Source organism: Hippocampus bargibanti, linkage group LG05, assembly GCF_051943395.1.
Source record: "Hippocampus bargibanti isolate YZ-2025 linkage group LG05, ASM5194339v1, whole genome shotgun sequence".
Taxonomy (NCBI): domain Eukaryota; kingdom Metazoa; phylum Chordata; class Actinopteri; order Syngnathiformes; family Syngnathidae; genus Hippocampus; species Hippocampus bargibanti.
The window spans coordinates 16444574-16471691 of record NC_142738.1 but is presented as its reverse complement, the minus strand read 5'-3'; the positions used below and the strand labels follow the sequence as shown (position 1 = coordinate 16471691).

Here is a 27118-nt window from a genome sequence, read left to right as displayed (position 1 = left end):
AGTCTTTTCTGGATGGAACTGTTCAATAAAAGCCTGCACATCATTCCACTTAGTGACATCAATGCCCTCACTTGATGCTGCAACCATCTCCTCCTCCTCGCCCTCAGATGACAACTCCTGAATGGCTTGCTTCTGCTTATCCTCTTGAAGACAAATCAAATCCTCTGTGTTGAGGACCTCATTATGGTCAGCAACAAGCTCCTCGATGTCATCTGCATCCACTTCGAGTCCCATGTTCTGTCCAATGGAAACAATGTCATCCAAAATAACAGTCATGAGGATCAAATCCTTCAAAGTCCCTCTCAAGGATGCATGCATACAAATTCTTCCATGCTGCTCTCAAGGATCGAAGGGTAACATCATGCCAAGCCTTTTCTATCAGCTGAACACAATGATACACATTGAAATGGTCCTTCCAATAATCCCTAAAGGATAGTTCGGTGTCATTAGTCACGTGAAAGCATCGAGTCAATAAAGCCTTTGTGTAATGCTTTGTTGCGAAGGATGGTTGCAATGGTGGACTTAGCATATCGGTACCGGGCCACTAAATCAGACAAAAGCACACCTCATTCGTGTTTCTCAATGATCTCCTTCTTCTCATCGACTTTTGTTTTGTGTCTTCTTCGGCTGAACACGAGCCTGTGGTGGGGTCTTTTTCGGTCCCATAACAGCAAAAGTATCGTTGAAGATGATCGACGTGTGCATTCAGATAAAGGGGGTGTGGAAAGGTAGGCCGGCTAGGGCGCTGTTCGGTCATGTGCTTTGGTGTTCTTCCGCCAAAAATTACTCCGCCAGCCGTGGTGGGGCGGCGCTCCATGTCTATCCCGAAAAGTAGTGCTTATGCCAAGGCTTAATTTTCATAAATTTAACGTTCGTAAACCGAAAAATTCGTAAGGCAAGGTGTTCGTAAAACGAGGCCCCACTGTACTTGCACGTGTATTGCAGTAATTATACTAAAACCCTGGACATCCACCAAGTGGCCATCGCTGCTGTAACGCACTTATAATTGAAATTCCCATTCTCCATTTTTGTATTTACACTGCCTGAAAATCCAGCCAATCACGAACAAAAGAAATCATCCATCCATTAGCTGATCCACTTTATCCTTACTAAGGTCACAGGGTATACTGCGGCCTATCTCAGCTGTCTTCGTGGAGTAGGCGGGGGACGACCTGCACTGGTTGACATTTATTTTTGCCGAATAAACTTTTTTTTTTACTGTAGTACTGTATTTCCTTCATGCAATTTGTGTCCTTGGTTTTGTATGGACGTTGCTATGTGCATTCAGACAGAAGCTGACCAGCTTGCTGTAGCATCACATTTGCTGTTGTCATACATGTGCTGGTAATGCTCTTCATTGAACCCTTGAGTAAATGACTTTGCATTCTCCTCTTTCTTCTCTGTACACCCAATAAAGCGCAAAATTCATGTGTGAAAAAAATGAACATGAACTTTGTTCATCAATGCACCGTTCAAAAAAGCTTAAGTGGACGATAGTGCTAAGGCTTGCTGGGGCATTTATTTGGATTCCCCACATACATTAAACCACATGTCCAAAAATATTATATAAAAAAATAGTTCACAATGAAAATACAATAGAACAAAAGAAAATCCTTCAGCAATGCTCACAACATGGTAACCTAAAGATGTTTTTATCCAGACTTGGGTTGGTATGTTACACAACAGCGGCACATCACATACGCATGCAGGGGAAACGTCCTGTCCACACTCTGCTTGGAGGGTGAAAGAATCACAAGGGGTGATTCTTTACATGCCTGCAGCTGAGAATTTAGACATTAATCAACTGAACCGATGTACCCCTTTCATTGCTACAAAAGTGTTTTGTAATTCTGCGTTGTGACTGCAATTTCGATAACTCAAGCCAACAAATGCAAACTATATATTTGAGCCTTGTAGTGTTGACAAACAAGATGGAGTGACTAAAGAATTCAAGTGGCTCCAAAATGAATAAATAATAATTTCTGAAAAAGTGATCATGGGAAGATCGTCAACCCCCCCAAAAAACAACTCACAAATCTTCTCTCAATCTAGATTTTTGGAAGAACAATTTGAGCGCTTCAATTGATGAAGATGATATCCAAAACACTGGCAGGCTACTGGAAGGGTTGTTGCAATTAAAAGGGGATAAAGTGGACTGCCACTAACCCCCCATATGTTCGGACCTCACACCAAACCATGGGAGCAAGTAGAAAACTAAATTGATCATGGTTATTTCCAAGAATTTTAAGGTATCTTTGTACTTTATTTTGAAGGGACACAGATGTGCCCATTATGCGCCAAGTATGTTCCTTTATAGTCAGCTCAACTATGACTATATAGTATGTTGTCCTTGCAACTGCCTTTGAAATTATAAGTGACACTGTTAACGTTATTGTCATTTTTTGGGAGGAAAACATGACATAAACTCGCCATTGTGCTAGTTTATGTCTAATGGCAGTCTTTAGTTAGTATAGATGCATTTGTGGTATGAAGACCATCACATTCGGTGACCAGTCCTCTTAATCTATAGCGGTCTCACATTTGAAGGGGGAAAAAGGAGGGAGAAAGAAAGAGCGAGAGAAACAGAAAGAGGGAGAGTAAAAGAAAGAGAGGAGAAATAAAAATGGCATTGGATTTAGTTTTGACAAAATGGTTTCAAAACTGAAGTGTTTATATCAGATGAACAAATATGCTTTGAGATCAGTAAAAAAATAGCTGAAAGAGAGTATAACATAAATAGCTGTTATACTGTGTTACGGGTCCCCTTGAATGCGTGTATGAAGTTTGTTTTTTAGCCGAATGAATCAACCCAGCAGCAGCCCCGACAGGGCGTTCAAGTCTCTCATGTACGGGTTGTCGCTGAGGATGCGGTCGATCTGTTGCTTCTGGTCTGGGAAAATCGCATACAGCCGATTCCTCAGCTCAGATGTCTCCTCCGGCGAACGCTGCGGAGGAGGCGATGGTGAGGGAGAGGGGTTGCGGCGGTGGCCCGGGCGGGGCCATCGCATGCTGGGGTGGGTAACATAGGAAAAGGGGGGCTGAGGAGTAATGGCAGGAGTCCATGGAGCGGATTGGAGGGTGTGCACATAGACTGGATGCTGCTGGTTGGCGGATGGATGCAAGTCTGGAGGTCTCAGGGACGCAGGGGTGAAAGGAAGATGCCTGGACGGACAAGGAAGGAGAAAATGTGTCAAACAGAGATGCTCAAACCTTATAGACGGACGGGGAAATAGAGAGGAGGTGACGTTACCATACGTTTATGGAACACCCGAAAGCCAAATTCAACATTTGGCAAGCTATGCAAAGCTTAAAGGGCATTACTGCCATTTCTGAAAATACGTCACGGGAGGAAAGAAAAAAAGGGTGATCTCTTCTAGCATTCAACTTCAAATGAAAAAAATAGGTGCATCAGAGTATAAGGCGTACCCCTAAATGGTGTATTTTCAAACCTTTTCCATATATTAGGCGCACTGAACTAAAAGGTGCACCTTCAATGAATAAAAAAACGTCTTCAATTAGAATATATAAATATATACCGGTACAAGTTTTCCAAATATAGGGCAGACCACATTATAAGGCGCCACAGTACAGGCTGGGGTTAGGCATTACATGTTCTACAGGGGGAAATGGAGTCAGTGGCTGCTGAAATTAGTTGCGAGACCTGCTGTGGCTTAATATTACTCTACATATAAGGTGCACCTGGGTATAAGGTGCAGGGTCATCTTTTGAAGAAAAATCAAGGCTTTTGGGTGCGCCTTACGCACCGGAAAATATGGTAATCTTTGTTTGTCTGTGGGGTGCAATATTGGTCATCTGGCGTACATCTCACGCAAGAATTTTTTTTTGCTTCATCTTGAGTGGGGACATTTTAAAATCGTTTCAGATGTTCCAATTAAGCGAGCACACACCTGTTCATTTTAGAAAGGAAAATGTCCAGATGAGGGCCATTTTTACCCAAAGGGTCATCAGGGATCATGAAGTGGTCCTCCACCATAGTAAACTGCAGTAACCTGTATGAATATCAAAAAAATAATTAGAATAATAATCGTAATATTTGAACTTTGAAATAACCGCTTTCATCGTGTTATATATTTGAGCATATGACCAATCACCTCTCTTGAATGATCCGGCGCCAAGCGTCTGAGGAGTTGACAAAGTCTCTCAGGTTGTCGTTGGTTACAATGATGCCATCTGTTTTTTCAGCTAAGTGGAGCAAGAATCTAATGGAGAATGCAAGTATTCAACATTCCCTTCAATGAAGACAACATTTGAATATATTATGGATTTTATTGATCTTTACTATTCAAACTTGTATGAGTGTCGGGGTAGAAGAATGCACATGCATGCATAAAAATGTTATTTCCTGCTCAACATTAAAGTGGAGGTCAAGACAAATTGTATTTATATTTTACAATAACGGTTTTGATCAATATGCATGTACGCAATATGCATTGTGGAATCTGAATTAGGCAATTTTTTAATCAAAATTAGGGGATGAACATTTGGTCACTAGCTGTTGACTGGAAATGATGTAATAGAAGTCTGGTATCAGCCAGTTACAGCTCACCTGTTTTCAGTGTTTGAGCCCTGATTGGTTGTAACCTGAGCCCTTCGGCTCTCATGTTGACATTTTCAGTTAAATCCAAGTGGCAAAAGGGCCACCCCGAAGATGTATAAAAACAAGTTGATTTTGCTGCTTTGTTCATATTCCACAACTGCACTAATAATCAAAATACGTACTGCGTTTAGGCTAGTGGTGGCCAACCAGGAACATGTTATTCTCCTCGCATTTGACTAAAAATACATATCAGAAAGAGCGCGAGACTTTCATCTGGCTGCATTGATTGAAGTACTCTATATGATTCAACTTGTGTATTGTTGAGAGATAATGTATTGTTTGAGAAAAATACCAGTAACCACAATATTGATTCACAAATCACACTATCATCAATAATCTTGATAGGAATCTAATAATCACAAATATATTGCGACTTTAATCAAATCAGGAGGTAACTGAATAATCCACCCTTAATCGTAAAGTAAATTTTTGATTAATGAAGCCCATTTTTGATCTGATTTTCCCTTTAAGTATATTCAACTAAATTGGAAACGGGAGGTGTGTGTTCTATGTGTGCACCTGTCATCATGCGACGCGATCCTTTGGCCACAGACCTCTCTGGAGGGGGTGAAAGAAAGCAGCCGCAGGTCTTCTAGTTGATTTAAAAAATGTTGTTCTGGAAAAAAAAACAAGACATGCAGTCAGAAAAAAAACAGACAACCACATGAACAAAGGATAGCACAAATTGTGTTGATTTCATTCATATCAAATGTGTAAATACTGATATAAAAATAATAATCATGATAAATATTTGTGTTGTCCTATTTGTTATTTTGTTTTGTTTTTTTCCCAAGATGGCGACGCGTGAACACGCAGCGGCTCCCCTCTCCCGGCAAATTGCCGTTTTCATGTTTATTATGTCATTATAAGTGCCTTGCATGCTGGGTCCAAGAGGACATTAATTTCATCTGTGCTGTATGTCATACATATTAGCATATTTGACAATAAAGCTGACTTTGACTTTGATGATGCAAATGGCTTCACGTACCTGTTGTCAACGGGTCTCTCTTCTGGCGCCACTGAGGAACAAATACAGTGATCTCCCTGTGGCCCCGCCTCCAAAATGTCTCGACGGCAAGCGCTATCCCTCGACAGGAGAACCACCGATTTAGGCCATGCCTGAAGAGATGGGGACAAAAGAAACAATGTGATTATGACAACATGGAACAAAATGCACACACGGATCAACTTGAAATGAACTAGCGTGTATCCTTTCACTTTCTATGCATTTGCCAACCCCTCCCCCCTCCTCAAAGTTGAGTGTGCCACAGCCTATCCAAGCAAACTTCGTGTGAGATGCGGCATATATCCTGAATTGAAAGCAGCCAGTATTAGGGCAAACAACATGCTACTATATACAGGTAACATCCGAGTTACGACTGGGTTCCTTTCGAGACAAAACAGTCGTAAATTGATAAGCATTTGAAATGGCTGACGCGAGGATCACGTGATCATAAATGACGATACGCTGGCATCTCCTATATGACAGGATATTATACAATGTCAATCTGTTGTTTTAAGCAATGTTTTCTATTGAATACTATTATATACCAAAATGTTGACAGTTCATTTATAAATCTTACAACTTTTAGTGTCATTTTAATAATAATTTTATATTTCGTATTATCGATCTTTATTACTGTGTCTGTGCACACGCTTTCTGCTGACCCAATACGCACGGCTTCCCACGCATGCAAGCTTTCCAAAAATCGCTCTCCCCGCTAACAGAGAAGCCAGAAGAGCTCACCTGTCTCAAAGAGGCGTCGGCACCGACCGTGAGCCCGATGCGGCGTTTGCGTCACGGTGATCCCACCTGCTCCGCCTCTGTGTCGGTGGACACCTCTCCCTACCCCCTATTGTCACGTTCGGATTGACAGCTGGGGGTGGAGCCACGCCTCCCCGCTTCCAACACTTCCTTCTTCAGGACAGCGGGTGCGAAAACGGGACACTGTCAAATTGTCTTTGTACTTTGTATTACCCTGGACTTTCTATATCTTCGTCCAAGCCCCCCCCCCCCCCCAACCAATTTTGAAAGCCGCTTATAAATGAAATGTATATTATTGTTCCATTCATGCATCACCGTGTGCGAGTTGCTTCTCGCCAATGCCGGGTTTCCCATTGCCCCCCTCACTCGTCATTTTTGGTATTTATTATTTCTGATTATTCCCACGGTCATCTTTTTGGGACCAGCGCTTTGTGTTTTAGCTTAATAAATCATCCTGCATGGACCTCTGTCTCTGTCGCGTTGCTGGCTGTAGCGGTGGCAGCCGTAGATAAAAAAAAAAACGGTCTGGCGGTCGTAAGTACGGGTGGTCGTAACTCGCGCCGGTCGTAAATTGGATGTTACCTGTATATACACGCACATGTAAAGGTGCAGGATTTGATTCCAGCTACGGCCTGCCTGTGTTTGTATGTTCCCTGTCCTCTTAAGTGGGTTTCCTCCCACATTCCAAAAACATGCATGGCAAGTTAATGAAACACACTAATTAATTATCTATGTGTGCCGCGCTATTGCCTGGCAATTGGTTCAGGTTGTACTTGAATCCTTGAGCTTGCGAATCACTGTTGTAATTACATCAGACTATGTCTATGTGGCAGTGCAGTGGTAGGGAACAGATGCTCTTGTTAATCCTGTTTTGTCTGCGTTGTTGAAGTGGACAACATCACCAGCAGTGAATATTTTAACAAGGGCCATCAAGTGAGAAAAGCGCATATCTCCACACAAAAACTCACGCCATGGCCACATTGCTGCCATCTATGATGATGTGGCGCAGCTCCTGTAATCCCGGTTCGTTGGGTAGCTTCAGTGTATACGGAGTCTTCAATGATTGGTGAAAACGAGCTAAACCAGTCACAGGTGGCGCTGGCGGGTTGCTTATAGGAGGATTCCTGGCTCCACCACCGCGAAAGCCAGTATGGCCAATGGTTTGGTAGGCAGAGAGCCGGCTTGTCGTAGGAGCTGACTGAAGCAGAGAATAAAGTCCTTTATATCATTCCAGCAAAACATTGTGGATGCGAACGTTGATAGTCATTTTGAAATTTGTCACAAGACAAAACAAGTTGAGTGAAAACAAGAACATGAGAAAACCTACATTGGCACTGGAAGCCACAGAAGTGGTGCTGGCCGTCAGCCACTGTGGAGCATTACGCAGTGCCGTCACACTCTCGACTTTCACTGATCCACCAAGAGTCCGTGTCCCGCCTCTTGACAGGTGATCCCTATGTGTGACGTTTCCGCCTCCCCGTGCCAAGTATTCCGTTCTGGATCCGGTCTGGCTGCCACCGTGTGTCATCATAACCCTTGATGTCCGAGTATCTGCTGTTTTGCCGTCTGTCACGCTGACGTCATCATCATCGGAAATGGTAATGACCTCGTACTTCCCTGCACCTCCTTGAGCACTGGCGCTCCTCTTGATAGAACTGGTCTGTTGAGTGAAGTGGCATTAAAGACAGTATATGTTACAATACAAATATTAAAAGACTTCTCTCATAAACAAAATGGTTTGGTACCTTCCATTTTCTATAGCACTGGCTTACGTATTAAAAGTCTACATCAGCGGACTGTGGGTAAAAGAGAATACACATTGTGTACACACATTTACAACCATTCGCACTCACACCCAACAACTGTTGGGAGTGTACAATTAATATAACTTGGATGTTTTCAGAATGTAGAAATGAGCCACACAAGCATAAACGTAACATACAAACTTCTCAGAAGACAGAGGCAAAAATGCCATCCCTGAAACGGAAGGCACAAATGTAAACCACAAGACATGACTTTTTTTCGCATCACAATTGTCCAAGTTCCATGGGGTATCTGGAAAAGCAACCTGCAATATTATTGTGTTATTTTTTTGGAGCGGTAAGGTACAATACAGCGTGAATTACAGTTTAATGGTGACTAGATTTGCTCAGAGAATCACACCGGTGGCACACATCAGAAAGCCTTCAGACACTTTTACATGTGCGTACTGCGACATACGACAACAGCCAAAAGACGACAAACTACATAACAAATGCATGGGGATTTTTTTAACCTTGCTAGGCAAAAAAAGATCATGTGACATACTTGCTTCAAAAGCTCAGCAGCTGTCTACTTGCTCTGGAGCCCTTGCTGCCTTCACTCTCTTCCTCTTAATTTTCTTAATAATTGCATTGTATCAAATTGTTATTATATTGCAAATTCAATGAATACCCCTTTTAAAAATAGAGAGGATTAACCCATACGAAATGATTGTTTCTTGTTGCTAATAATTTCAGGAAACAGCATTGTTCCATTTCCACTCCTCTGTGAATGTAAATAGCTGACAAAGGATACGTCATCAGGCACACATAATGAAACCACTAGAAAGATTCCCGATCCCATGCTATATTGTCTCAATGAGCCAAACCATGGACACTAATTTAAAATGGAGGTTACCTGTTGAGTGCTGGCTTCACTGCCATTGGACTGCATCCGGTGGCCAAACCCATTGCTACTTGCTCCATGATGATTGGGCTTAATATTCTCTTTGGACCTCCCAGACTCCCGCTCGACCGCTAGAGATGTCATCGTAATCAAAGAGGAGGAGGATGATGATGAGAAGGAGGAACGCACATTGTTCAGTTGTTTGGTTTCTCGAGCTCCTCTTTTTGTTTCCCCCTCACAACGTTTTGTTTCGGCCACGATTTTCTCCAAAATAAGGAAGGTGTCTTCCGTTTGTCCCGTATTCTTGATGACACGCTCCACCACGTCCTGCTGGTAACCCATCGATCTGAAGGAAATTTGGTTTGAAATAAATACATAAATAAATAAAGCAAAACAATACACACATTTGTATATGTGCGAATTTAAAATGAATTGTGATGATTTGTGCTACTGTGATGTTCACCTGAAGAAATTGACCAAACAACGGAGGTTAGTTTCAGGGCTGACTGCCTCGCTTTCTTCAGTGATACCATCGCAAGAGTTCAGCATGATTGCACCAGTGACTGTGTTGGCTTTTGCTGAAGAGGAGGAGGAGGAGACTGTGCATGAAGCAGATGGGTTTTTGGATCGAAAACCACAACTGGCTATTTGGCCTTCTCTGTCCCAGTGTCGCTCTGTGTCCCTCGACCTCTCATGGGACTCCCCCCTCCGCTCCAAAGAATACTGTCTTTTAGTGTCCCGGGTTTCGCTCTCCGAACAGCGTCGCTTGTGCGAAGGCCTAGTGCCATTGAGCAGTGTGGCCTCGGGACCCAAACCGAGGCCTCCTGCTGCTTTGCCAGCGCCGTCGCCAAAGGGCGTCGTCCGTGTCCCTTTGTCTTCAAAACTAGCATCGAGGATGCGAAAGGAGAGCTCCGTCACAGGAGTGCTACTCTGTGAGCGATCTTGCTCAAACTCTGCCATGCTTGGTTGTAGGTTCTGGTTCAGGAGAGCCTGAGAGTCAACACAATATCGGGTTTTGGTTTAGCTTGGTCAGAAACGCACAAGTTTAATGTGTAAGATTCACACTGTTAAGCACTGTTTTTGCAAGTGTCTCATCCAGGGGACAGATTGTGTCATCAGAACATGGTCACATATTAGTAGTTTGGTAGTTTATTATTCACACTTGAACCCATTTTTAGCCCTTTTTTAATTGAAATTATATAAATAGTCACGTAACTTTTGCATCAGAGAAGACCGGCCCCAACTAGCAGTAGCTGAATTGCATGTATTGAGGTGTTTTTTCCCCAAAAAAATGTAACTACTGTTGCACCATACCTCAATAACACTTGTAGGTACCTCACAACAGTTCCAAAATGCCTTATGAACGTCAATCACAATAAAGGAAAAATGCAGTCAATAACTTCTAGTTTCTACTGAGAGAGAGACACATAGGGTGAGAACACTCCATAAAACTGGGAAATCACTTTATTGGTGGAAGCGGCAGCAGGGGAGGTCCTAGCCTTGTTTTGTTCTCATCGTGCCACATTTTGAAAGTCCCGACTCTAAAGCAAAGGTGTCAAAATCATTTTTTGCCGCTGGCCACATTGTAGTTCGGGTTTCTTCTCAGCGGCCGTTATGAATTTGGGGAAGCCATTAGAATATTTAACCCCCTCTACATATTACATACAGAAAGCACAACAAATGAATGAATAACAAGTTTTCAAATTTGAAGTAAAAAATACAGACTGACTTACATGGGACAATTTGAAATGTTGATTTGGATTTGAGTAAGCATCATGTAATTTCACAAGTGTGATTTGGTTTCACGGGCCGAAAAAATAATGTGGCGGGCCAGATCTGGCCCCTGGGCCTTGACTTTGACATTTTGCTCTCGAGGATGTCAAACAGACTTGATACAAATATTTTCTGTTCAGAATTTTGCGACACACAAACGCTGTCATCTACATTTCACATTTGACCATGACGTCCCTGATCCACTATTGAAAAGGTAGCTTTGATCCCCTCTTTCATCTACAACGGTTTCATAACACAAAGAGGGTGAAGAAAGTGCTGCGTTGAATGACTGACTGTCTGTGTCTTTGTGTTGTCATATTATTTGTTATTTGTTCTTTTGACTTCAAGATGCTCCCGCGAGACTGGCTGCCTTTCCAGCTCCTGCATTTTGTTTTTTATACTTCTTTTCCTTCCCTCCCCCTCCCTTTCATCATTTTGCTACTATGTAATGTAATTACATGTATGTAATGTATGTGAATTTCTCCAGTGTGAGACCATAATAATAATAATAATACATTTAATTTCTATGCACCTTTCAAAACTCTCAAGGACACTTTACAGTCAAGGATAAGAACTTTTTTCTTCTTCTTTTCCTTCAGAAAGCCTTTAATCGTACCACAATGGGGAAATTTGCAGTCCACAGCAGCAATTTGAAAGGTGATGGGGTGCATAGTGTTGTAAGCTGTTGAGATTTTCAGTGCTTTCGCGATGCATTTGGGAGAATAAAGAGTTGAGATGGTCCTCTTGTTTAGATCATACAAGTAGGATATTTATTTGCCGGAGCACATAGAGCAGCCGCTGCGCTCATCGTCGTACGAGAAGTCATTCACATATACAAACTGGCTTTTTATCTCTGTCAAGTCACGTGATGTCGCATAGTGGCTGCTCTATGTGCTCCGGCAAAATGTTAAGAAACTTAGATTGTATCCTCATTTTGTGAAATGCTGTAATACTAAGCTGATCTGGCAACCCAGCCACTACGCGACATCACGTGACTTGACAACGATCAAAGCCAGTATATGTGTTTGACTTCTCGTACGACGATGTATGATGATGTGAAATGGGCATCTCTTTCCCTACATATACCGTACCTTATTTGAATGTTTTTTTAATGAAGATGCTCGATAAAAGACAATGACAGTAAGGATAATAAAATATGTCAATAGCACTGGAGATTGCTTCCCATTTGCTTGTCCCATTATTTTCTTCACAAACAGAACTTCAAAGTCCTTTCAGAAAGCCTTTATGACAACAACAATGCTAATCTGCTCTAAGCGTCCGGAAAATAAGGTATGATCGAAAAACATACTGGGCAATGTATACTGTACTGGTACAGTTTGAGACTGGCAGGCTGGATCTTGCTTTGTACCCAGAGACATTACTTTTGATGCTTCAGGACTTTGCCACAGAATTAACCTGCGACTCAAATATTTATCCGGCACAAAAACAGTTGAAGACAGTTGGCCTCTACTTAAAAACAAATTTTACAACCCTGCCCACTTCATGACCCTTCAGTCGCATCATTCAGTTTTAATGAATTTTCTAGGATGCCGTTCCCCTCAACTTTCATCCCTGCCATCTATTAGTGTGACCACTGCATTGGTGTTTCAGCAGATCTTGTAAGTATGTGCAAGTCGAGTAGAAAACAAGGATTGCCCGCTATTAAGTATATGATGAGAAGAAACCACAAACCGTTGTGGGTGTATTCAAGCTGGTTGGACTATGAGCCAGTCCGAGTAATTCTTCTTTCAGCGCACTGGGCAGTAGAAGAAGCTCCATTGTGTATTTGTCATCCCGTTCCTCCACAAAGGACTTGAACGCTCGCTTCACTGCCTGCTCTCTGTCACTCAGTAGACTTCGCTTTTCCTGAATAATGCAGACAAAGAGGTGGAATTGGGAAAATGACAAACAACAACTTTAAATTATCACGCTCATGAGAATTGTATCAGTCATCTAAAGTGGGCGGTGTATGAACATTACTTTATTGTTCATAAGATAGCACTTGGAAAACAAAACACAGCCTCCTTCTTGTTTTCCTTTGAGCTGTTCCCTTCAAGGGGTCGCCACAGCGAATCAGTGGTTGTATATTCATCTCACCTGGAAAAGTGCCACAAACTGCTGAACTCTGCTCTGCGCCATTACGACAGGCTCAGTGCGGCCCAACAAGCGCAGACGTCCTGGCTCAGGAACCAAAACCTCAGCACTTGTGTCCCGTATGAGTCTGTCCAAGAACAGGCCCCGGGCTCCGGCAAAGATACAGTGCATGTCCGCTGGATAACGTTCTTCTTTCTGCAGCTCTGGGTCACACAGTCCCCTCACATACTCCTGTGAAACAAGAAGAAATAACAAAGGGAGAAACATTATTCATGCACAATTCCAAACAGCTGCCAGACACCTGAATAAATTGTTTTAAAGTCTTCCATCCAAATGTACGCAATGCTGCAGACAGATACTTAATGGGTCATATTTCGCCATTAAAATATGAGACAGTGCTAGTGCAGTTTTCACCCACTTGAGCAGGTGCTACCGATTAATCTATTTCCTTTATTTTTTTAATTGCTGAGACACTTCTTTTGCACAGTATGGATCAAAAGACCGCAGCAATTCCAGCAAAAACAGGATGATGTGATGAAGCAAGAAAAAAGCAACAGCATGACCACAGAATAGAACAACAAGGGCAGCAATACAAGGTGATGCTTTGCGATTAAAAACATTTTATTTGCAGATGCCGTTGCTAAGCGTCTAAACGCATCAAGACTGGCAAGGAGTGCTGGAGGCGTCCATATTTTTGTTCGAGAGTAAGCGGCCAACAGTGTGCTAAAGTGACTCTTTACTGTACATGAAAGTGATGTAATCTCAAAGATGTTTGCTCGGACACTGAACAAAGGCTTGAACACAGAAGGATTGGCCTTCACTTCCGACAGAAGGCACAGTTTACATGAAGCCACACTGTGTGCGCGTCTCAACGGACACCTGACCTTTGCCAAGCTTTTTATTGATAGTGCATGCAAATTCAAGTGATACATTAGTACAACATGTCCTTCTTTGTTTGAATACCACGCCCCTGGATGTCCCGTGGACACCCCTCCAAGTCGTCCCCTGGTACAGGCACCAGCATCCATAAACTAACAGAACGTTGGAACAGATTAGGGCATTTACATACAAAACACGTCTTGACTCACCATTTGTAGTTATAATATTTCTGGGGGGGGGGGGGGGGGGGGGGGGGGGGGGGGGGGGGGGGGGGGGGGGGGGGGGGGGGGGGGGGGGGGGGGGGGGGGGGGGGGGGGGGGGGGGGGGGGGGGGGGGGGGGGGGGGGGGGGGGGGGGGGGGGGGGGGGGGGGGGGGGGGGGGGGGGGGGGGGGGGGGGGGGGGGGGGGGGGGGGGGGGGGGGGGGGGGGGGGGGGGGGGGGGGGGGGGGGGGGGGGGGGGGGGGGGGGGGGGGGGGGGGGGGGGGGGGGGGGGGGGGGGGGGGGGGGGGGGGGGGGGGGGGGGGGGGGGGGGGGGGGGGGGGGGGGGGGGGGGGGGGGGGGGGGGGGGGGGGGGGGGGGGGGGGGGGGGGGGGGGGGGGGGGGGGGGGGGGGGGGGGGGGGGGGGGGGGGGGGGGGGGGGGGGGGGGGGGGGGGGGGGGGGGGGGGGGGGGGGGGGGGGGGGGGGGGGGGGGGGGGGGGGGGGGGGGGGGGGGGGGGGGGGGGGGGGGGGGGGGGGGGGGGGGGGGGGGGGGGGGGGGGGGGGGGGGGGGGGGGGGGGGGGGGGGGGGGGGGGGGGGGGGGGGGGGGGGGGGGGGGGGGGGGGGGGGGGGGGGGGGGGGGGGGGGGGGGGGGGGGGGGGGGGGGGGGGGGGGGGGGGGGGGGGGGGGGGGGGGGGGGGGGGGGGGGGGGGGGGGGGGGGGGGGGGGGGGGGGGGGGGGGGGGGGGGGGGGGGGGGGGGGGGGGGGGGGGGGGGGGGGGGGGGGGGGGGGGGGGGGGGGGGGGGGGGGGGGGGGGGGGGGGGGGGGGGGGGGGGGGGGGGGGGGGGGGGGGGGGGGGGGGGGGGGGGGGGGGGGGGGGGGGGGGGGGGGGGGGGGGGGGGGGGGGGGGGGGGGGGGGGGGGGGGGGGGGGGGGGGGGGGGGGGGGGGGGGGGGGGGGGGGGGGGGGGGGGGGGGGGGGGGGGGGGGGGGGGGGGGGGGGGGGGGGGGGGGGGGGGGGGGGGGGGGGGGGGGGGGGGGGGGGGGGGGGGGGGGGGGGGGGGGGGGGGGGGGGGGGGGGGGGGGGGGGGGGGGGGGGGGGGGGGGGGGGGGGGGGGGGGGGGGGGGGGGGGGGGGGGGGGGGGGGGGGGGGGGGGGGGGGGGGGGGGGGGGGGGGGGGGGGGGGGGGGGGGGGGGGGGGGGGGGGGGGGGGGGGGGGGGGGGGGGGGGGGGGGGGGGGGGGGGGGGGGGGGGGGGGGGGGGGGGGGGGGGGGGGGGGGGGGGGGGGGGGGGGGGGGGGGGGGGGGGGGGGGGGGGGGGGGGGGGGGGGGGGGGGGGGGGGGGGGGGGGGGGGGGGGGGGGGGGGGGGGGGGGGGGGGGGGGGGGGGGGGGGGGGGGGGGGGGGGGGGGGGGGGGGGGGGGGGGGGGGGGGGGGGGGGGGGGGGGGGGGGGGGGGGGGGGGGGGGGGGGGGGGGGGGGGGGGGGGGGGGGGGGGGGGGGGGGGGGGGGGGGGGGGGGGGGGGGGGGGGGGGGGGGGGGGGGGGGGGGGGGGGGGGGGGGGGGGGGGGGGGGGGGGGGGGGGGGGGGGGGGGGGGGGGGGGGGGGGGGGGGGGGGGGGGGGGGGGGGGGGGGGGGGGGGGGGGGGGGGGGGGGGGGGGGGGGGGGGGGGGGGGGGGGGGGGGGGGGGGGGGGGGGGGGGGGGGGGGGGGGGGGGGGGGGGGGGGGGGGGGGGGGGGGGGGGGGGGGGGGGGGGGGGGGGGGGGGGGGGGGGGGGGGGGGGGGGGGGGGGGGGGGGGGGGGGGGGGGGGGGGGGGGGGGGGGGGGGGGGGGGGGGGGGGGGGGGGGGGGGGGGGGGGGGGGGGGGGGGGGGGGGGGGGGGGGGGGGGGGGGGGGGGGGGGGGGGGGGGGGGGGGGGGGGGGGGGGGGGGGGGGGGGGGGGGGGGGGGGGGGGGGGGGGGGGGGGGGGGGGGGGGGGGGGGGGGGGGGGGGGGGGGGGGGGGGGGGGGGGGGGGGGGGGGGGGGGGGGGGGGGGGGGGGGGGGGGGGGGGGGGGGGGGGGGGGGGGGGGGGGGGGGGGGGGGGGGGGGGGGGGGGGGGGGGGGGGGGGGGGGGGGGGGGGGGGGGGGGGGGGGGGGGGGGGGGGGGGGGGGGGGGGGGGGGGGGGGGGGGGGGGGGGGGGGGGGGGGGGGGGGGGGGGGGGGGGGGGGGGGGGGGGGGGGGGGGGGGGGGGGGGGGGGGGGGGGGGGGGGGGGGGGGGGGGGGGGGGGGGGGGGGGGGGGGGGGGGGGGGGGGGGGGGGGGGGGGGGGGGGGGGGGGGGGGGGGGGGGGGGGGGGGGGGGGGGGGGGGGGGGGGGGGGGGGGGGGGGGGGGGGGGGGGGGGGGGGGGGGGGGGGGGGGGGGGGGGGGGGGGGGGGGGGGGGGGGGGGGGGGGGGGGGGGGGGGGGGGGGGGGGGGGGGGGGGGGGGGGGGGGGGGGGGGGGGGGGGGGGGGGGGGGGGGGGGGGGGGGGGGGGGGGGGGGGGGGGGGGGGGGGGGGGGGGGGGGGGGGGGGGGGGGGGGGGGGGGGGGGGGGGGGGGGGGGGGGGGGGGGGGGGGGGGGGGGGGGGGGGGGGGGGGGGGGGGGGGGGGGGGGGGGGGGGGGGGGGGGGGGGGGGGGGGGGGGGGGGGGGGGGGGGGGGGGGGGGGGGGGGGGGGGGGGGGGGGGGGGGGGGGGGGGGGGGGGGGGGGGGGGGGGGGGGGGGGGGGGGGGGGGGGGGGGGGGGGGGGGGGGGGGGGGGGGGGGGGGGGGGGGGGGGGGGGGGGGGGGGGGGGGGGGGGGGGGGGGGGGGGGGGGGGGGGGGGGGGGGGGGGGGGGGGGGGGGGGGGGGGGGGGGGGGGGGGGGGGGGGGGGGGGGGGGGGGGGGGGGGGGGGGGGGGGGGGGGGGGGGGGGGGGGGGGGGGGGGGGGGGGGGGGGGGGGGGGGGGGGGGGGGGGGGGGGGGGGGGGGGGGGGGGGGGGGGGGGGGGGGGGGGGGGGGGGGGGGGGGGGGGGGGGGGGGGGGGGGGGGGGGGGGGGGGGGGGGGGGGGGGGGGGGGGGGGGGGGGGGGGGGGGGGGGGGGGGGGGGGGGGGGGGGGGGGGGGGGGGGGGGGGGGGGGGGGGGGGGGGGGGGGGGGGGGGGGGGGGGGGGGGGGGGGGGGGGGGGGGGGGGGGGGGGGGGGGGGGGGGGGGGGGGGGGGGGGGGGGGGGGGGGGGGGGGGGGGGGGGGGGGGGGGGGGGGGGGGGGGGGGGGGGGGGGGGGGGGGGGGGGGGGGGGGGGGGGGGGGGGGGGGGGGGGGGGGGGGGGGGGGGGGGGGGGGGGGGGGGGGGGGGGGGGGGGGGGGGGGGGGGGGGGGGGGGGGGGGGGGGGGGGGGGGGGGGGGGGGGGGGGGGGGGGGGGGGGGGGGGGGGGGGGGGGGGGGGGGGGGGGGGGGGGGGGGGGGGGGGGGGGGGGGGGGGGGGGGGGGGGGGGGGGGGGGGGGGGGGGGGGGGGGGGGGGGGGGGGGGGGGGGGGGGGGGGGGGGGGGGGGGGGGGGGGGGGGGGGGGGGGGGGGGGGGGGGGGGGGGGGGGGGGGGGGGGGGGGGGGGGGGGGGGGGGGGGGGGGGGGGGGGGGGGGGGGGGGGGGGGGGGGGGGGGGGGGGGGGGGGGGGGGGGGGGGGGGGGGGGGGGGGGGGGGGGGGGGGGGGGGGGGGGGGGGGGGGGGGGGGGGGGGGGGGGGGGGGGGGGGGGGGGGGGGGGGGGGGGGGGGGGGGGGGGGGGGGGGGGGGGGGGGGGGGGGGGGGGGGGGGGGGGGGGGGGGGGGGGGGGGGGGGGGGGGGGGGGGGGGGGGGGGGGGGGGGGGGGGGGGGGGGGGGGGGGGGGGGGGGGGGGGGGGGGGGGGGGGGGGGGGGGGGGGGGGGGGGGGGGGGGGGGGGGGGGGGGGGGGGGGGGGGGGGGGGGGGGGGGGGGGGGGGGGGGGGGGGGGGGGGGGGGGGGGGGGGGGGGGGGGGGGGGGGGGGGGGGGGGGGGGGGGGGGGGGGGGGGGGGGGGGGGGGGGGGGGGGGGGGGGGGGGGGGGGGGGGGGGGGGGGGGGGGGGGGGGGGGGGGGGGGGGGGGGGGGGGGGGGGGGGGGGGGGGGGGGGGGGGGGGGGGGGGGGGGGGGGGGGGGGGGGGGGGGGGGGGGGGGGGGGGGGGGGGGGGGGGGGGGGGGGGGGGGGGGGGGGGGGGGGGGGGGGGGGGGGGGGGGGGGGGGGGGGGGGGGGGGGGGGGGGGGGGGGGGGGGGGGGGGGGGGGGGGGGGGGGGGGGGGGGGGGGGGGGGGGGGGGGGGGGGGGGGGGGGGGGGGGGGGGGGGGGGGGGGGGGGGGGGGGGGGGGGGGGGGGGGGGGGGGGGGGGGGGGGGGGGGGGGGGGGGGGGGGGGGGGGGGGGGGGGGGGGGGGGGGGGGGGGGGGGGGGGGGGGGGGGGGGGGGGGGGGGGGGGGGGGGGGGGGGGGGGGGGGGGGGGGGGGGGGGGGGGGGGGGGGGGGGGGGGGGGGGGGGGGGGGGGGGGGGGGGGGGGGGGGGGGGGGGGGGGGGGGGGGGGGGGGGGGGGGGGGGGGGGGGGGGGGGGGGGGGGGGGGGGGGGGGGGGGGGGGGGGGGGGGGGGGGGGGGGGGGGGGGGGGGGGGGGGGGGGGGGGGGGGGGGGGGGGGGGGGGGGGGGGGGGGGGGGGGGGGGGGGGGGGGGGGGGGGGGGGGGGGGGGGGGGGGGGGGGGGGGGGGGGGGGGGGGGGGGGGGGGGGGGGGGGGGGGGGGGGGGGGGGGGGGGGGGGGGGGGGGGGGGGGGGGGGGGGGGGGGGGGGGGGGGGGGGGGGGGGGGGGGGGGGGGGGGGGGGGGGGGGGGGGGGGGGGGGGGGGGGGGGGGGGGGGGGGGGGGGGGGGGGGGGGGGGGGGGGGGGGGGGGGGGGGGGGGGGGGGGGGGGGGGGGGGGGGGGGGGGGGGGGGGGGGAGGAAAAACATATACAACACGCACACAAAAATGCCAGTATCCTCAGTGGGCAATAACTAAAGGGGCAGAGCAGGTCAAAAACAAAAACAACACAAGACAGGGGAGAAAGAAAAAGCAAACAAACAAACAAGAGCACAGAGCAATTGCCATACATGAGAGGGATCACAGAACGCATACAAAGAACACTGAGGAAACACAACATAAACACACCGGTCAAACCACACACAACTCTCCGACAGATCTTGGTACACCCAAAGGACAAAATACACCCGGAAAATAAATGCAACTCAATATATGAAATCCCATGCAAGTCGTGCAATAAATCATACATCGGGGAGACAGGAAGGAGTTTCAATACAAGAAAATACAAGCACAAGAAGGAGTGCGAGAAGGAGACAGCAACAATACAAACAAGAGCAATAAAAGAACAAGCACAACAGGAGCACCATAAATCAACCATCACGGACCACTGCAAAAGAGAAAATCACATCATGGACTGGGAGAAGGCCAGAGTCATCCGCACCGAAGAAAACAAACATCAGCGCTGGATCAGGGAGGCCATTGAAATCCGGAAGTGAGGACCAAGGACCATCAACAGGGATGAGAAAGCCTACATCACAGGTGTCAAAGTCAAGGCCACATCAATTTTTTCGGCCCGCGAAAGCAAATCAAACGTATGAAATTCCATGATGCTTGCTAAATTCTTAACCAAAATTTCATATTTTTGGATATAAACCACAATAACAGTCATTATTCTTGACTTCAGATTTGATAACTAGTGATTCATTCATTTGTTGTGTGCTCTATATGTAATATGTGGATCGGATTAAACATTCTAATGGCTTCCCCAAATTCATAACGGCCCTCGGGAGGAAACCGTACCTACAATGTGGCCCGCGGCAAAAAGTGACTTTGACACCCTTGGCCTACATGTTCTCTACTACCTGGAGCAGTATTCTGGAGGTACGAGCGGACAGCGGGGGGCGTGACTTGCCTGTCAGATCTGACAGGTAGGTCACGCCCTCATAGCAACACCAGCTGAAAATGGCGCGTCACAACAACAGCCGTGACACTCTGACGAAGGCGGAAGTATACGCCGAAACATGTCAGGTATTTGAACACCTACACTGTCTGTAAGTAAAGAATCTGCTTTAAATTAAAAATAAGCGTGTTAACAGATTAATCAGTCGAGTGTGTTTGCCCTGCCTTTCCTTTAGTGAAAATCAATGCACAAGTTATGCATGCTGCAGTAGATTTACAGGAGGCATTTTTCTGAAGTATCTCCAAAGAGATTCCTGAAACAAGTGCACTGCAAATTCAACTGGAAAATTAGTGGTGGACAGTTGGTGAGGGGGGAAAAAGCATATCACATACAGATAAAAACGGTAACGTATAGTTCAGGTTTGCCAATGTGATCTATGCAAAACATGGCTCACAAAACAGTCGATACCAGAGAGGCTTCCCACTTACTCATTCGGGGAATCTCCGGGTCCTAGAAATGTATGAATGAGTCAGCTGCTGGTTGCTCTGGGAACTTCCTTTCAGGTGTGTGTGTGTGTGTGTGTGTGTGTGTGTGTGTGTGTGTGTGTGTGTGTGTGTGTGTGTGTGTGTGTGTGTGTGTGTGTGTGTGTGTGTGTGTGTGTGTGTGTGTGTGTGTGTGTGTGTGTGTGTGTGTGTGTGTGTGTGTGTGTGCGCGCGCGCGTATACAGACGCATGTAATGAATGAATCTCCAAATAAATTCACCTTATTCATCCATTTGAGATGGCTCACAAGCCTAACTAATTGGCACAATACAAGGCATTGAATGACAGATGAACAGACCATGGCATGCTAGGCAGGGTTTCGACAAGTCAAAATGGCCTTGTGTGTATTCACATCTCTCTCTGCCAGACGTATTTCTATCGATTATTTGAAAGAGCTACCAGTTTGCTGATTCCACACTTATTGAAGTACACATTTGCTCATATTACATGGGATTAGATGTCCTTAATCTTCTTCTTTTCCTTTTGGCTTTTCCCTTCAATCGGTCACCACAGCAAATCAGTGTCCTCCATCTTTAGAGGTTTGATCCGCATGTGTGTTTTGGCCAAGCTTTTACGTCGGATGCCCTTCCTGACACAACCCACTCTATTTATCCGGGCTTGGGACCGGCACAAGAATACTTATGTCCCTTTGTGGCTACAGAACAAGCAACTCGCTCAGTAAAAGGCTCCCAAACACAAAATGCTTAATATTAAGATGTATTAATGGTATTGATATATGTGAGGCCAATGACACGTATTTATTTCTCATAATAATTCATGATAAATTAACATCACATCACAATATCAATATGAAAACCTAATTTTCTATTAACCCGTTTTTTTCTAGATTACATTTTTTTTCCAATTATCATGAAATTGAAATAATAGACTCATTAGGATGTAATTAAACTAGTTATGAAGAAAAAACAATTTTATTCCGCGTCATTTCTGAGAAATACGGTGGTACCATATGGTACCACCGTTTTGAAGAGATTTGTACAACTAATATGAAATTATGAATTAATATTTATTATAAATTTCACTGGTACCGTATGGTGCCGCTAGGAAAAAACGGGTTAACGTGTGAAATTATCACTTCATACGTTACACCACGGTCACAGCGGTCCGATGGTTTAGTCGGGGGCATAGAAATAAAGACATCACCTTTGCTTTCGAAACGTCGTCAGTATTTCCTCTGAGCTGGAGCCATATCTGACGCGCAGCCGTGCTGCCGTGTGCTTGTCCCGTGTGGTCCAACAGCCCGATAATGGTGAACGTCACTTTGAAAACGTATTCCACTCGAGCCTGGGCACATTTCAGATCGTCTTGCTTCTTCTCCGGGACTGTAAACTCATCCACCGTCGGACTGTCTTGTTGTTGCCTCGTGGACGAGGCGTAGAGCCTGCTGGTCGGCTGCTCGACGCACGCGAGCTCGGTGACTCGCTTCATACCGAGAAGGGGCCGCGTTGTTGACATAGCGTCTCTCGCTGTTAGCGTCACCTCGGACAAGCACGTCTTAAGATTCCTACTTGTTGGCGTGACTGGGAGCCTCTGGCGTCTACATGTTATGCTCGATAAGTAATACGCGACGACAGGGCGAGATTTATAACGTCTAATATAAAGAACACCACGGTCGGGTTACCTGATAAATCGGAAGCACCGAATGACGTAGGCGGAAAGTCCCACTAAAAACGTCATCAAAGGCCGACAGTGTGTGTTTACTGTACTGTTAACTTGTGGCAAGGCAAATTGATTTGCGCAAGGAAGTTGCACACTGACCTTTCTTACGACATAGCAAAAAGTAGACATGGTCTTTTGACGTTAAGGAACGATGTTTATTCCGCAGCAACTGTCTAAAAGAGCCTACTTTCGTCTCGACTGTTAGCACTTACTTTGTTGAAAAATGTAGTGGCCTTTTGCCGTAATTCAGTCATTGGTACGTAAGGGTGTCTGATTTCGGGTAAAAGTGTATTTGCGATTACAAAATGTGATTCCTCCGATTGTCTGGGAACCACGTCTGGGTGGAACCCGCCCACGTATGGAGTTTGGGATGGACCTTTAGCAAGCCCGTGACACTTGTGACGATAAACAGATAAAAATATGAAATGATTGAAAAATGAATCTCGTGTGAAAATATAAAGCGATGTTGTTTTGGATCATAAATGATCATGATACGTGACTGTGATGGCATTACTCTATTTTGCTAATTTAGTCTGTCGGCCAATCACAGTAATCAATGGAAAACCGTATTCTATGTTCCACCAGGAAACTGCAGATGAAAATCCAGTGTTTAGTTTGTACCTTTTGGTAAAGTCTTCCTGGGTTAAGCAGCGGGAAAACTACCTGAAACTCTGACCCCCCCCAAAAAAAGAGTCAGTATTTAAATCCGCAGATCTTTAAATGGATTTTCATTTTAAGATTATTTTACTCCATGAGTCGTCACCTTACCGTGGTGGAGGGGTTTGTGTGTCCCAATGATCCTAGGAGCTAGGTTGTCTGGGGCTTCATGCCCCTGGTAGGGTCACCCATGGCAAACAGGTCCTGGGTGAGGGACCAGACAAAGTACGACTCAGAAGACCCAATATGATGAAAAAGACAAATGGATTTGGTTTTCCCTTGCCCAGACGCGAGTCACCGGGGCCTCTCTCTGGAGCCAGGCCTGGAGATGGGGCTCGTTGGCGAGCGCCTGGTGGCCGGGCCTACACCCATGGGGCCCGGTCGGGCTCAGCCCGAAGAGGAAACGTGGGTCCCCCTTCTCAAGGGCTCACCACCCATGGGAGGGGCCAGAGGGGTCGGGTGCAATGTGAGCTGGGCAGCAGCCAAAGGCGGGGACCCTGGGGGTCCGACCCTCGACTGCAGAAGCTAGCTCTGGGGACGTGGAATGTCACCTCTCTTACAGGGAAGGAGCCTGAGCTGGTGCACGAGGGTCAAAAGTTCCGACTAGACATAGTTGGGCTTGCCTCCACACACAGCCTGGGTTCCGGTACCAGCCCTCTCGAGAGGGGTTGGACTCTCTTCCACTCTGGAGTTGCCCACGGTGAGAGGCGTAGAGCAGGTGTCGGCATACTTATTGCCCCCCGACTCGCCGCCTGTACATTGGAATTCACCCCAGTAGACGAAAGGGTTGCTTCCCTTCACCCACCAGGTGGGGGGACGGGTTCTGACTGTTGTCTGTGCATATGCACCAAACAGCACTTCAGTGTACCCATCCTTTTTGGAGACCTTAGGGGATGTGCTGGAGAGCGCTCCCCCTGGGGACTCCCTTGTTCTGCTGGGCAATTTCAATGCTCATGTGGGCAATGACAGTGGGACCTGGAAGGGCGTGATTGGGAGGAATGGCCCCCCTGATCAGAACAGGAGTGGTGTCTTATTATTAGACTTCTGTGCTCAACACGGATTGTCTATAACAAACACTTTATTCAAACATAAGGGTATCATCCATACGTGCACGTGGCACCAGGACACCCTTGGTCGCAGTTCGATGATTGACTTTATAGTTGTATCATCGGATTTGCGGCCTCATGTTTTGGACACTCGAGTGAAGAGAGCTGTCAACTGATCCCCACCTGGTGGTGAGTAGGCTCCGTTGGTGGGGGAAGATGCCAGTCCGACCTGGAAGACCCAAACGTGTTGTGAGGGTTTGTTGGGAACGTCTGGCAGAATCCCCTGTCAGAAGGAGTTTCAACTCCCACCTCCGGCAGAACTATACACATGTCCCGGGGGAGGTGGGGGACATTGAGTCCGAATGGACCATGTTCCGTACCTCCCTTGCTGAGGCGGCAAATCAGAGTTGCGGCCGTAAGGTGGTTGGTGCCTGTCGTGGCGGAAATCCCCGTACTCGCTGGTGGACACCAGTAGTAAGGGATGCCGTAAAGCTGAAGAAGGAGTCCTACCGGGCTTATATAGCCTGTGGGACTCCTGAGACAGCTGACACGTATCGACTAACCAAGCGGAATGCAGCCTCGTTGGTCGCCGAGGCAAAAACACTGGCATGGGAAGAGTTCGGTGAGGCCATGGAAGCCGACTTCCGGACCGCTTCGAGGAAATTCTGGTCCACCATCCGGCGTCTCGGGAGGGGAAAGCAGTGCACCACTAACACTGTGTACAGTGAGAGTGGGGCGCTGCTGACTTCGACTCGAGACGTCGTGAACCGGTGGGCAGAGTACTTCGAAGACCTCCTCAACTCCACCAACACGCCTTCCTTAGAGGAAGCAGTGTCTGGGGACTCCGAGGTGGGCCCTCCGATCCTTGTGACTGAAGTCACCGAGGTGGTTAAAAAGCTCCTCGGTGGCAAGGCCCCGGGGGTGGATGAGATCCGACCGGAGTTCCTAAAGGCTCTGGATGTTGTGGGGCTGTCCTGGCTGACACGCCTCTGCAACATTGCGTGGTCATCGGGGAGAGTGCCTCTGGATTGGCAGACCGGGGTGGTCAGAATCAGAATCAGATCAGAATCAGAATACCTTTATTCGTCCCGCAATGGGGAAATTTGCAGTCCACAGCAGCAATTGAAGAGGGATGGGGTTGGGGTGGGAGTGAAAGGATAGAAAACAAGATATTCTAAGCATAACAAAATAAAAATGTCAACTGTATACTGTGCAAATGTAGATGTGCAAAAACCGTTCTATAAACAAGACTGTACATAGTGCAGAATCAAGAGATGCATTTAGATATATTGCAACAACCCATATTTACAAGTGTCCAGTTTTTTTTTTGTTTGTTTGTTTTTTTCACATGTGATCATTGGGAATTGTGAAGCCTGACAGCAGTCGGTAGGAACGAGCGGCGGTACCTCTCCTTCTTGCAGCGCGGGTGTAATAGTCTCTGGCTAAAGGAGCTACCCAGAGCTGTCAGGATGGGCAGGAGGGGGTGGGAGGGGCTGTCCGTCATAGCTTTTAGTTTAGCTAGCGTCCGTCTGTTGCCCACCTCCTCTAGAGAGTCCAGCGAGCAGCCCACGACAGAACTGGCCCGCTTGACAAAGCGCTCCAGTCTTTTTCTGTCCCGGGTGGTGATGCTGCCTGACCAGCAGACAATGCCATAGTGGATGGCTGATGCCACCACAGAGTCATAGAAAGTCTTTAGGAGTGACCCCTGAACTCCAAAAGACCTCAGTTTCCTGAGGAGGAAGAGGCGACTCTGTCCCTTTTTGATTACACCCTCCGGTCCCCTTTTTAAAAACGGGGACCGGAGGGTGTGTTCCAACTACAGAAAGATCACACTCCTCAGCCTCCCTGGAAAGGTCTATTCAGGGGTCCTAGAGGGGCGGGTCCGTCGGAAAGTCGAGCCTCAGATTGAGGAGGAACAGTGTGGTTTTCGTCCCGGGCGCGTAACAGTGGACCAGCTCTACACCCTTCGCAGGGTCCTCGAGGGCGCATGGGAATTCGCCCAACCACTCTAAATGTGTTTTGTGGACTTGGAGAAAGCGTTTGACCGTGTCCCTCGTGGAGTTCTGTGGAGGGTACTTCGGGAGTATGGGGTACAGGAGCGGCTGATACGGGCCGTTCGGTCCCTATATGACCGATGTCAGAGTCTGGTTCGCATTGCCGGCAGTAAGTCGGAATCGTTTCCAGTGAGGGTTGGGCTCCGCCAAGGCTGCCCTTTGTCACCGATTCTGTTCATAACCTTTATGGACAGAATTTCTAGGCGCAGCCGAAGCGTTGAAGGTTTCCGTTTCGGTGGCCTCAGTATAGCATCTCTGCTTTTTGCAGATGATGTGGTACTGTTGGGGCCTTCAAGTGGAGCTCTCCAACTCTCGCTTGAGCGTTTCGCAGCCGAATGTGAAGCGTCTGGGATGAGAATCAGCACCTCCAAATCTGAGACAATGGTTCTCAGTCGGAAAAGGGTGGAGTGCCCTCTCCGGGTCGGGGAGGAGATTTTGCCTCAAGTGGAGGAGTTTAAGTATCTGGGTGTCTTGTTCACGAGTGAAGGTTAAAGGGATCGAGAGGTCGACAGGCGGATCGGTGCGGCGTCTGCCGTGATGCGGACTTTGTACCGATCTGTCGTGGTGAAGAAGGAGCTGAGCCAAAAAGCAAAGCTCTCAATCTACCGGTCGATCTACATCCCAACCCTCATCTATGGTCACGAGCTATGGGTTGTGTCCGAAGGAACGAGATCCCGGATGCAAGCGGCCGAAATGAGCTTTCTCCGTCGGGTGTCCGGGCTCTCCCTTAGAGATAAGGTGAGAAGCTCGATCATCCGGGAGGGGCTCAAAGTCGAGCCGCTTCTCCTCCACATCGAGAGGAGCCAGATGAGGTGGCTCGGGCATCTGATTAGGATGCCTCCGGGACATTGTGAGGTGTTCCGGGCATGCCCCACTGGCAGGAGACCCCGGGGACGACCCAGAACACGCTGGGGAGACTATGTCTCCCAGCTGGCATGGGAACGCCTCGGGATCCGCCAGGACGAGCTAGAAGAAGTGGCTGGGGAGAGGGAAGTCTGGGCTTCCCTACTGAAGCTGCTGCCCCCGCGACCCGACCCCGGATAAGCGGCAGAAGATGGATGGATGGATTATTTTATTTGTTTTCAAATCTTTATATGGTCTCGACCCATTTTATCTCTATGAGCTGCTCTGCAGACCAGATGCTACTGGAGGTACAGAGGACTTTTCTGTTGCTGGTGCTCCTGGTTGCATGACCTGCCAAATGCCAATA

At 54.9% G+C, this 27118-nt stretch overlaps 1 protein-coding gene across 1 annotated transcript; it reads right to left on the bottom strand.

The window, feature by feature from the left end:
• Window positions 1-1500: 1500 nt before the first annotated feature.
• Window positions 1501-22158, bottom strand: n4bp1 (nedd4 binding protein 1). The gene is made up of 12 exons (XM_088996958.1): window positions 21636-22158; window positions 12900-13127; window positions 12495-12668; window positions 9493-10019; window positions 9042-9375; window positions 7711-8043; window positions 7352-7581; window positions 5607-5737; window positions 5138-5234; window positions 4113-4220; window positions 3909-4010; window positions 1501-3162 (listed from the first exon to the last, which is right to left on the bottom strand). Exons 1-12 carry the CDS (start codon window positions 21945-21947, stop codon window positions 2805-2807), a joined length of 2934 nt encoding a protein of 977 aa, XP_088853084.1. The 5' UTR covers window positions 21948-22158; the 3' UTR covers window positions 1501-2804.
• Window positions 22159-27118: the final 4960 nt, after the last annotated feature.